General features: G+C 49.3%; 1 protein-coding gene across 1 annotated transcript in view; it reads left to right on the forward strand.

Annotated features, from left to right (window-relative positions):
• Positions 1-12,207, forward strand: part of Inpp5d (inositol polyphosphate-5-phosphatase D) — an 87,572-nt gene that overhangs the window by 5,671 nt on the left and 69,694 nt on the right. Inside the window, exon 2 of the mRNA XM_010608744.2 lies at positions 10,558-10,621. Coding sequence (XP_010607046.1) covers positions 10,558-10,621 — 64 coding nt within the window. The remainder of the gene's footprint in view (positions 1-10,557; positions 10,622-12,207) is intronic.

Below are 12,207 nucleotides of genomic sequence, written 5' to 3' on the forward strand. Positions count from 1 at the left end.
TGGTACTGGAGATCGAATTTGGGACCTTGCGCTTTTGAGGCAAGCCACAGAACCACTGAGCTAAATCTCCAGCTCTACTTTTCTCTTTTTTTTCTTTTTTTGAGGCAATGTCTCCCTATGTATTTCAAGGTGGCTTTGAACTTGCAGTGATCCTCCTGCCTCAGCTTCCCGGGTGCTGGGATTAGAAGTGTACATACAATACCATGCCCAGAATTTTTGTCCCCTTTTATAGGAAACTATCATATTCACAAATACAGGACCCAGATATTTGGTTTCAATTTTGGATTGTCAGTTACACCACAGAGGGCTGATCTCCAAAGCATATAATAATATAAATATATTAATATAAAATGTATGTTATGTATTGCACTATCTAGACTCATTACTAGTGTCTGAGGTTTCCAGCAACATTAGCATTTTTTTCCAATGCGTTAGCATTTTGCCCTAAATATCACACTTATTTGAGTGTGTAGAATTGAATGTGCCACATTTTATGGTCTGAGTCTTCTAGTTAAGTACTCCATGACGTCTCGCTGTTATAAACACACCCGTGGTGAAGTCTTCACCTGATGACGTTACTCGTATTTCTGATTATAGGTTCCCAGGGGCGGAACTCCTGTACCAAAGGACAGGACTTTTTTAAGGCTTTTGATACAGAATGACAAGTTGCTTTCCAGAAATTGTGTTCCAGCTCGTGCTCCGACAAGCAGTAGAAGGGAGTGCCCGCCTCGTTCCAAAATCCTTATTCTGCATGTTTGTAGAGAGCAGGGAAGGGGACATCATCAGGACCTCTACCGTGGGTCCTGGCCTCCCGTGAGCCACCACAGTACAAGGTGAATTCAAGAACAGACAGAAACGAGACAGAGTGGAGAAGCTGAGTCTTGGGTCCTGGTCAGTGCTGCCGATGGCAGCAAAGACAAAAGCCCCCAAGCCCATCTGGTACTCCGAATGCAGTCAAGGGAAGGAACAGGGAACAGGCTACGCTTCCTGTAGTCAATTACTGCCAAACACCTGGCACGGTGGCGCCAGGCAGGGCTGTCCGGGAGCTGGCACTGCTTAGCTCGCTAGCACAGAAGAAACCAGGTGCATTCAGCAAGTGACCCACAAGGTTAGTGAGAAGTGATAGTTCAGGGGAAAAGGTTACGATTGGGCTCACGCTGACCTCAGCAGCATGGAACTCAGCAGGGTCGGGCGGCTTCACAGACCAGGCCCAGGCCTCGGTAACAGCCACTAGCAAAGGAGCAGCGCTAGCCCAACTTTGAGTCACGCAGGGTTTGGTCTGACTCCTGAAATAAGACGGTGTAGCCGCATGATGGAAGGCAAGAAGCGTGTGCCGCTCAGGGCCCAGCGCCGGGCAGGCACGTCTCCTCCACACATTTGCATTTAAAAATGTGTCACGTTGGCAGGTGAAATGTGGTGGTTTGGGTTCGTTTTGATTGGCGTTGGATCGCAGCCACATCGAGCTGACTGTAGGATTCCTCGCTCTGATAATTCATTCCCCTTTCGTGAACGGTCTGTTCAATTCTCTGCCGTTTTTCTTCTATTCGAGTTAGAGATTTTCCGTTATCCGCTTACATGAATTTTTAAAAATTAAGTTTATTGGTACATTGTAGGCACACAGTACAGTTACATTCATCATTGGGATCTTGTACCTTTACATGATGTATCTTGGTTCTTATTTTTTCCCCTTTCCCCAGCCCTCCTTTCACCCCCTCTACCCTTCCCGGTTTACAAAGACTTTGTTTTCATGTTTTTCCTTTTCTCATATTGTTTCTTTTCCCTTATTTCCGTTCCCCTCCCCTCCCACTTCCTCTACACTTTCAGACCTTTTCTTCCTATTACACAATATCAGTTTTACATTTTGATCCTTACTTACACTTTTAGTTTTTCACACCAGAAAAACTATTCAGTATTTACACGTGTGTCTTGTTAATTTCACTTATTAAATTAATTAAGAGGCCTCAATGTGCGTCCACTTAGCTATAAATGTCTACAATTTCTCTTTCTTTATGGCTGAGTAGTACTCCATTTTATTAAAACAAACAAACAAACAAACACATCGTTATTCAGTCTCCAGCTGATGGGCAATTGGGCTGTTTCCAAGTTTTAGCTATTACAAACTGTGCCGCTATAAACATGAGTGCACATATATCACTGTGGTGTGATTCTTTTAATTCTTTTGGGAAGATACCCAGCAGGGGAATAGCTGGGTCAAATGGGACCTCTAATCCTAGTTGTTTGAGGAATCTCCATATTGATTTCCACATTGGTTGCACCATGAATTATTGATATCATATTTGTTGCAAATATTTTCACTACAGTTTGCCTTTAAACTTTACTCTTTTTTCTGACATCCAGAGATTTTAAATTTTACAAAGCCTGTCCATTTCTTCCTTTTGTGATTTCTCCCTTGGACTTTCGGTGAGGAGGGTTCCTTCCTGGGGCAGATAGGAGGGTCAGGACAGACTCAGACTGAGGGTCTTCTCCGTTTACCGAGTTCCCCATCTGAAAACCTACGCTGAGGGGTCTGTGTGGCAGAAGGAAGGGTGCATGGAGTAGATGTGTATCGTGTGCTTAGCCCTGCACCTGGCAAAACCAAATGAGCAGTTATGGGCTCTTGCTTCTGTTTTTGCTGTTTTATGTCGGACCCTTTAATCTCACTGGAATTAGTTTAACGAATGGTGTAAGATGAAGACTTATGGGCATTTTCTCAAGTAACCATCCTTACCCAAACGTTACACTGAATAATTCACTCCCCTTGATTCTATTCCTTTCCCTTTGTGATCCCTTTTCAACATATATTAATTAACGCTTTTATATCCTGTTCATACCTGTTTATTCTTTTCAATGCATCCTACCTATAGTATACCAAATGTTTCTACTGTGATTTTGTAAAATACCAGATTTCAAGATTTTCATATTATTTTCAGGTATTCTTCCAAGTGAACTAGATAATAATTTTGTCAAATTGGCAAAAAGATCCTACTATTGAGCATCTGATTTGATGGGGTTTTTTTTTTCAGTACTAGGAATTGAACTCAGGGCCTTGCACTTGCCAGGCAGGCACAGCACCGAGCTACAACCCCAGCCAGGGGCTTTGATTTGGATAGCATGAAATCCAAATGTAACTGGGGAAATTGACATTTTAGCAATACCCAGTCTTCTGAGCAATACATACAATGGTCTCTGATTATAATTTTGTAATTTTTTCAATACATACCCTGTATATCTTTTGTTATGATTTTTTTTTTGAGACAGGGTCTCAGTATGTAGTTGAGACTGACCTGAAACTCACTATGTACCCCAGGCTGGTCTCGAACTCACAGCGATCCTCCTGCCTCAGCCTCCCAAGTGCTAGGATTACAGGTGTGCGCCACCACACCCAGCTGTTATGATTTTTTCTGATTATATTTTTGCTGCTTTGGGATGATTTTCCTCCTTTTTTCCCCAGAGATACTGGTTATGGTAACTGGTTACCTGTGGGAAAGCCTTTTATTATGTCCCCTCACCCCGTTCTGCATTATTTCAAATTGTTTCCCAGTTGCTTCTTTATGATTTTCTTGATAGACTCTCACAGAGGAAGTGTGATTGCAAAATACGGTGAATATTTAAACTTTAAAAGTTTATTACAGTAAAAAGATACACTGCCATTAACCCCCCTCCATTCAATCTCTTCATTCTTGCTGCTTTCTGAAGCGGCTCTGGAAGGCTCTTTCCTGAGTGTCTTTGGTTGTGCTTTTGCCGCTGTGCGGCCGTCCTGAATTGGATTAAAATGTTGATCTCTGCTGGTCCTTTTGACTTTGGGGAAGAGCCGGAAGCTTCCTGGTGCCAAGTCTGGTGAGTAAGTACACGAGAAGGGCACAGCGCCGTGTTTTTAGAGCTTCCTTTCTGTTGAATGTCACTTGTAGTACGTTTTTATCACATCGCATAAAGACACTTAGGAAAGAGCACTTGCAGAACTGCTGAGCAGGCGACCACAGTGATGGGATGAGGTGTTCTTAGAGGGAGGAGAAGTGTCTCGCGGGGGATCACGGCAATGTGTCTTTTACTGTTATACAGTTCTTTTTTAAAAATGTAGACATTTGCCATATATTTAATTACCCCCCCCGTATCTACCAATTATCATTTTGTGGGACCCTTCCAATTACTTACAACTCTTACTCTGATTTCCTAACTTGTTCACTGGCTGGTGTTTCTAAAACAGTTCAGTGGAGAATGTCAGGGAAAGACATGATCCAGCCTAGCGAGAAGTCCTGTGAGAATCTCTCGGGGCCCTGCCCAGAGGGTCCAGCACAGCCTTGTCACCTGCTGAGAACCACATAAAAGTCAGCCGTGTTTGTCAGGTCAAAGAGGGAGCTTTCTCTTCCTAGGAGGGTGTACTTCTGAAGGACTGAGTAGCGTCTCATCAAATGTTATGTGCCACCGGGCATGGTGGCGCATGCCTGTGATCCCAGCACTCGGGAGGCTGAGGCAGGAGGGTCACTGTGAGTTTGAGAGCAACCTGGCAGAGTGAGTTCCAGGTCAGTCTTAATTTCATAGTGAGACCCTGTCTCAAAAAAGAAAAAAGAAAAAATGTTGTGTGCCCTCTGTGATGCTTCTACGGGGCATAATAGCTTCTTCTGAAATATTTTCTAATATTAATCTATTTTTGCCTGACTAAAATGAACTGTTCCTAATTATGACCATTTTAACTGTACTCTGGATATTGTTTATATCTGTTATATTTATTATATTTTATTTCTGTCTAAATAGGTGTGGGTGATTTGGTCACATTATAGTCTAAAAGTCATATAAGTTAAGTATGCTGGGACCATTTATAGAGTGTCATCATTATCCAATTCTTGAATTTGTTTTATTTTGATTTTTTTGAGTCAGGGTCTCACTATGTAGCCCAGGCTAGCCTTGACCTTATAGCACTCCTCCTGCCTCGGCCTCCTCCCAAGTGTTGGGGTTACAGGAGTGCACTCCCACACCCAGTTTGATTCTTGAAATATTTTTAAAAAGTTGTTGCTAGAGCCAGTTTTGTTTGGAGCCATATTTAGATGTCCCATGTCTTTTTCTTTTTTTTTTTTTTTTTTTTTTTTGGTTGGGGATTGAACTCCAGTCCTTGCGCTTGAGAGGAAATCACTGAGCTAAATTAAATCCCTGGCCCTGGCCCATGTCGTTTTGATGTTTAGCTTTGTTTTCCCTTTCTTCTCACGTCAGTCTGACCGGTCCCACATAATTTTCAGAGAACAACCCAGCGATGAGGCTCTCAGGTTTCCCGGATATGATCACAAAGTTTGTGACGGTCGAGTTTCTCGTGTTGCCACCCTATCTTCCTTTCTCTACGTCTAGCTTTGTGTGGTGGTCAGGATCCCAGCAGGAAAGAGTGGTGCATTCAGAGGAGACGGAGAAGAGGGGCGGAAGAAAGAACCCAGGCTGGCAGCCCTCGGGCCTGGAGGGGACCAGAGCCTGGCCCCATGGCAGCTGTGGGTCAGGACCTTGGCTGAGCTGTCCTCCGGAGGTAGAACCCAGGCTGGCAGTCCTCGGGCCTGGAGGGGACCAGAGCCTGGCCTCATGGCAGCTGTGGGTCAGGACCTTGGCTGAGCTGTGGCCTCGGGAGGAGGGGGAGGGGGCGCAGGGGGGAGGGACACGAGGGCCAAGTGCCCCTCTCCCCTCCCCCAGGCCCACCCTAGGCACAGCACCCCCGGGGCACCAGGCAGGGGCAAAAGGGTAGGGATGGGTCCGGCGTGGGGGGGAGGTGGAAGAGAAATGCTTAGTTCGCTTTCATGTGTTCTTTCCCTTTTGTCTTTACCTCCCTCTGCGCATTTTCTACCGTGTCTTCTTCCATTTATATCTTCCCAAGTTTACAAACCAAACTTCTCTTCCGTCATGGTTTCTTGAGGCGGTGATGCTTTGTGCGACGGAGATGACTCCTTAGGGGTCTCAGAGAGACGGTTCTCTTTCTTTTGCCTGGTGATGCCCACAGGTCGGTGATTTTGCTTGTTTTAGACGAAGAGCTATCACAAAACATTAGCTTCTTTTAGAGATGGGAGTGAGTTTCTGCCCAAATTCTCTGACCAAACAATAAAAAGGACCAGCAGGGTCTCTCCCTCTTGGACACCAAGTTAGTGACTAATGGCTTCTCGTAACTCACAGACTTTAAACAGACTCGGGCTGAGCTTCCTGGGGTTCGGGTGGTAAGCAGCAAACACCCTATTTCCCTTACATCTTCTCTTACTTCTATGTTGCACAAATTGGCTTTTTTTTTCCCTTTTCCAGCACAGGGGTTTGAACCCAGGGCTTCACACTGAGCTGCATCCCCAGCCCTTTTTTATTTCTTCCTTTGAGACAGGGTCTCGCAAAGTCACCAAGTTGTCCAGGCTGGGCACTTCCCACCTCCCTGCCTCAGTTTCTCCCAGAGTGCCAGGTTCACAGGCACGTGTTGCCTGGCCCCAAATGGCTTTCTGAACACAGATTTTGCAGGCCAACCCGTCTTGGCCATTGCCCAGCCCCTCCCTTCCAGGTGTCCAACACTTGACCAAGGAAGAGAAAACCCCGGCAAGCCACTTAGAAATGGGACACGGAGCACAGTGAGAGCGACAGAGGGATATCAAAAGCATGATGGGGCGCAGGAAGCCAATCAGCCGGGAGAGACGGAAGCTCTAAGGAGGCCCTTGGCTTTAGAGTTTGTCTCCGGCTCCGTGCGGAGCTCACCGTGCAAAGCACGCTTCAGGGCAAGTTTGGCGGGAATAGTCCTGAGGAGCTAGGACGCTGATCCGGGGGAATAAATCAAACCCAAGTACTCCTTCCTGCTCCCATTTCCCCGCGCACTGACATCCAACTGACTCTGCGAGGGACAGCGGCCCTCGGCCCCTGGCCCCGGGGGATGGGAAGGACTTCCGCTTCCTGGCTGGGTCCCCGCAGAGACTCCTGAGGTGATCACACCGCAATGCCACCCAGTCACCGAGAGAGGTCACAGCCACCGCGAGAGCCAGCGTCAGCCCCACAGACTGTCCCAGATCCCCCTCACCAGCTGGACAAGGCTGAGTGAGACCCCTCATCCCCGAAGAAGCACAGCAAGCTGTCCAATTATGTTCTAGGGAGCAGCTGTCAAATACTATAGGAAATCTCTCTCTCTTTTTTTTTTTCTTTCGGTAGTGGGGATCGAACTCAGAACCTTGCTCTTGGAGGCAGGCGGCAGCACCATCGAGCTACGTCCCCGGCCCCTGTCAAATACTAGAGGGCTGTGGACTCTGCTTTAAACATTTTTGCCTGTAAGATGTGTGTGTGTGTGTGTGTGTGTGTGTGTACATATAGTGCACATGTTCTGTGTGTGTCCATGTGTGCACGTGTGTGTCCACATGCATGCCACCACGCTACGTGTGCATACATGGACACACACGTGCGTACATGTGCATACATGTGTGTGTACATGGGAGACCCTCACACTCGAGGCCTGCAGTTTGGAACCACTGCTCTCCCAAGGGTTGTGGCCCCGACGCCATGTGCTCCCCAAAGCTCTAACTGACCCCCATGCGGACAGGCAGTGTCATCAATACCCTCTGAGGGCAGGAGGAGAGAGGCCCTCTCTTCCGGTCCTACCGGCTCTGATTCTGATCTCAGTGATCAGGGCTGTTTCTTTGTTTCGATGTATCTAGACCATCTTGGAGAAAGCCGCAGGTCTCACTGCTGCCCTGCGTTAAACTGGAGGGGCTTCCTGTTCAGAGCGACCCCTTCTGTGTCTCTGACTCGGAGTCTGTCCTGCTGTCTGCAGGCTGAGGCTGGAGCTGTCCTGGTGGGGAAGGAGGAGGTTTACTATCAGCAGGGGAAGTGTCAGAGCCCAAGAGATAAGACCAGGGTGGAGCCGGCTCTGCAGCAGGAGGCTGCGGCTGGACCCGGGGCTGGCAAGGGCGTCACAGGGTTTTTGTGTCCCACAGACGACGGCTCTGGGAGGCCTACTTCGCTGCTTCCAATACAGCAATGGTGGTAATTTCAGGTTCTGCAGAAAGGACGGGGGTGAAAAGAAGGAATAAAGTGATGAGAGGGACGGAGGAAGAGAAGCTTTCCTGTGTCGAATGAAGACACACATCGAAGTGATGCATCCCAAGACATCGTCCACTATTTCCTTTAAGCATCCACTGATTCAAAATCATCCAACAAAAGACTGCAAATTGGCCACATACAATTGTACAACGTCAAGCCAGGCATAGCGGTGAACAACTGTAATGCCAGCACTCAGGAGGCTGAGGCAGGAGGATCTCTGCTAGCAAAAGGCCAGTGTGGGCTACACTGTGAGACCCTGTCTCACAACGAAAAAAGAAACGTAAAACTTCTGCACAGCTAGAAAAAAAACAGCCAGTAAACACGGTTAAAATAAGTTAACTCCAAATACATTGTAACAGAGATCAGAGTCTGATAAACAAACAAAAGAAGGTACAAAAACAAAAGTGTGGCAAAGACGTGAAATTCAAAGAAAAACAACAAAACAGGAGAACGTGTCGAACACTTCTCATAAAGAAAGGCAGAGAGCAAGCTATCGTTTCTCTGTCACCTCTTAGATTCACAAAGATTAAAAAGTCTGATACCAGCTGGCTGGCAGGGTGTGGGGAAATAGACACTTTCATATCCGGTTAGCAGGAGAGAAGGTGTCAGCCTGGCAGGGTGTCGCTGTGAGAGCACAAAGTGTCCCCGTCTTTGAGCCCCTCCTCCTCCGTCTGGGGCTGGGAGACAGGCGCTGGTGAACGGCAGCGTGCGGCCTGCGGCGAGTGCCCGGCACACCCCTACCACGCATGCTCACATCTCGCCGGCAAAGCTCCCCCCGCCCCCGGTGCCATCTTACCAGCCGCCCTGTTTTGCTGGTGGGAAGCGTCCCCGAGACGTCCACAGCGGCGTCACTTACGGCAACAGGAAGCTGGAGACGCTGCCCTTCATCGAGTTCCGGTCAAGTGCGTGGCCAAAGTGTGTGGGATGGAACGTGACGAGGACCGTGATAAACCCGCTCTCAGTTGGTGGGGGAAGACTTCTGAGACCTTTGTGTTGTTATTGTTGTTGTTTAAAAAAGCAAATGTCAGCCAAGTATGGCGGCACACACCTGCAATCCCGGCTATTCAGGAGGCTGAGGTAGGAGGATCACACATTTTGAGCCACCGAGGGCAATTTAGAGTCTCTATTTCTAAAAGTACATATGCGAAAGGGCTGAGGGTATAGCTTAGTGCTTCCTGGACCCAGTCCTCAGTACTGGAAATATTGTGGAAATATTTGTACACATTTTAAAAGATACACATACATAAGCTCATGTGTTTTTTTGTTTGTTTGTTTTTTGGTTGTTTTGTTTTGTTTTGTTTTGTTTTTTTGAGACAGGATCTCACTATGTAGTTGAGACTGACCTGGAACTCACTATGTAGCCCAGGCTGGTCTCAAACTCACAATAATCCTCCTGCCTCAGCCTCCTGAGTGCTGGGATTACAGGCGTGCACCACCACGCCTGGCTCATGTGTCTGTTTAAAAGTTCTGAATATGGGGCATGGTGGTGCACTTGTGATCCCAGCACTCTGGAGGCTGAGTCAGGAGGGTCACGTGAGCCTGAGGCTACAGAGTGAGTTCAAGGCCAGCCTGAAATACACAGCAAGACCCTGTCTTCAAAAAATGAAGATAATAATAAATGAGAGCTCTGGAACCTTTCACAGACAGAAGTAGTAAGGAAATACAGGTTGACAGGAAGAGACATTTATTTTTTATTTCATTGCTTTCTGTATGGTTTTCATATTTTCCGAGTCCCAGACAGGTTTTAAAGTGAGTTACACTGTAACATCTGTTGGTGCTTGGCGGAGGGCCAGGCACACAGGGGCCAAGTGATTCTAGAAGGAAGACTGACCCTGCCTGGGGTCAGCAGTGACCCCTGGTTTTCTAAGTTCCAGAGGAGCCCTAGTGCAGGAAGTGCACGGAGTCATGAGGGCCAGTCCTAGACACCCCCGTCTTGGCCTGGTTCTGTTGGGGCACCTGGGTAGGGTCATTCTGGTAGGTACCTGGCACAGTTATTATCAGAATGTTTGTCTCTGTTAGGAATGGAGTTGAGACAGGCTCTCGCTATATCGTCCAGGCTGCCCTTGATCTCACTGTGTAGCCTTGAACTCACAGGGATCCTCCTGCCTCAGCCTCCCCAGGTCTAGGGTTACAGGTGTGCACCACCACACCCAGCTTCAGAATCACTTCTTTTTCTAGCACCTCCTCCTCACACTTCTCTTGACCACCATGGCAGCCAAGAGGTCTGGGAGTCTTCCCGACAGTGGATGCTTGTGGATCAGACCCCAGAGCTGTGGGGCACTGCAGGAAATCAGTGTCCACACCCAAAAGGCCCCTTCAGCCCTTCCCTGAGGCTCTCAGGCACTGGGGCAGTGGAAAGGGAGGGCTTGCCTGGGACTGCTTCCTGGGCCCCCCCCCCGGACACAGTGGCCAGCAAGCCACGAGGGAAAGCGTCTGGGTCCCTCGGGCCACGTCAGCAACTCTGTCCTTGCAGCAACACAGAAACTGATGCTTCTGCTGGACTCTGATGACATCTCTGATCTGTTCCAGGTACCGGAACTGCGTCTACACTTACAGAATCCTGCCCAACGAGGAGGACAAGTTCACTGTCCAGGTAAGCTGTCCTGGGGAAGGGAGAGAAGAGCATGTGTCCCGTGTCGCCTGGTCCTAAGGGCTGGGCTGAACCTGTCCTCCTCCCAAAGCCCAGGCACGGCTCTGGGGGGAAGTGTGACCCCGCCCCGTGGCCCCGTGAAGTAGGCGTGCCTGGGGTTACTTGTGCCCACGAGTGTCAAAAGGACACAGTGGTGAAGAGAGAAGCCCAGAGGTGAAGGGGAAAAGTCTGTTTGTGGTTGCACAGTGTTTTCTCCCGGCCCTCCCCAGGGAGGGACCAGAGAGAAGGCTCCGCGGGTCTGCGGGACCCACAGAGGTTGCCACACAAGGTCTCACTGCGCGGGACTCAGGGCTGAGTTTTAAAAGGAAAAAGTGCACTGCTCCGAGCCTGGCAGGACCACGCTGGGCCTGGCCTGTGGGACAAACACGAAGGGCTCCGTCTGACCACAGAGGAAGCTATTTTTATCTGGCTGTATGAAGAGAACACGGGGGTGGAAAAGAAGAAGGAAGCTCTGGTCTCAGGGTCCTCAGCTGGGTGAGGGAGGCCGTGTGTGTGTGTGTGTGTGTGTGTGTGTGTGTGTGTGTGTGTTACTGAATCCTGAGGGATCATGGGAAGAAGAGAAGAGCGGCTGGGAGAGACAAGGTTGGTCACCACATCACAGAGGCCCAGCGAGGAAGCATAAAGGGTTGAGCTGCAAAGAAAGTAGAAGGGAGTAGCAGGGGAGAGGACGATCCTCAGCCTGTGATCTCAGCACTCAGGAGGCTGAGGCAGGTGGACCGCCAGGGGTTCAAGGCCAGTGTGGGCTACACACTGGGTTCAAGGCCGGCCTGAATTACACAGTAAGACCCTGTCTCAAAAGACAGACAACAAAACCCTGAACTAGAATGGCTATCGCTCATGTAGGTGAGTCACCTGCCTCAGTGCTGCTGCTGTGTCCAAGCCTGGGCCAGGGCAAACCTCCCTGCCCCCCGGCCCGCTGTCCTTCTGAGGAGCTCCCCGAGAGGAGTCACAATGCCAAAGTTAAAAGCTACTTGGAGCCTTTGATCTTTTTCCCCTCATGGTTTCTTCTATTCCTTCAAAGTGGAGGAAACTCTAAGTATGACTGGAAAAGACCTGATTCTGCGGCTTTTGTGTCACACTGTACGGGGCTTGTGGAGGTGCAGACTACGCCTTGCTGCGGTAGCTTCCTGTGACGCTGAGTGGTCCCCGGACCAGCAGAAGCTTTGAAACCCGAGCTGCGTCAGTGGCTGGCGGGCCTGGTACGCCTGGTGGGGTCAGGCTGCGGAGGACCTGGCCAAGTGCCACCGCCGTGCCTCAGTTCTGCTGTGCTGGTTGGCGCCTTCTCGGTTCCCAGCGTGCCCAGAGGGAGCTGATTGGTGGGGACCCCCAAAGGCTTCCCCTGCCCTGCCCAGGCCTCTCAGAGACCACAGTCCCTGTGTGACTCAGCTGTCCTGGAGAGGTGACCCCCCGAAGCGTGAGGACTGGCACGGTCCTCAGGCCACCTCAGCCAGGGCAGCAGTGGGCAGTTTTTGCAGAAGGGAGCCAGCCGTGGAGGACAGGTCTGCTCCCAACCGTGGACCTGGTCTGGG

This window comes from Fukomys damarensis, unplaced genomic scaffold, assembly GCF_012274545.1.
Source record: "Fukomys damarensis isolate Sample0158 unplaced genomic scaffold, DMR_v1.0_HiC HiC_scaffold_16, whole genome shotgun sequence".
NCBI classification, from domain to species: domain Eukaryota; kingdom Metazoa; phylum Chordata; class Mammalia; order Rodentia; family Bathyergidae; genus Fukomys; species Fukomys damarensis.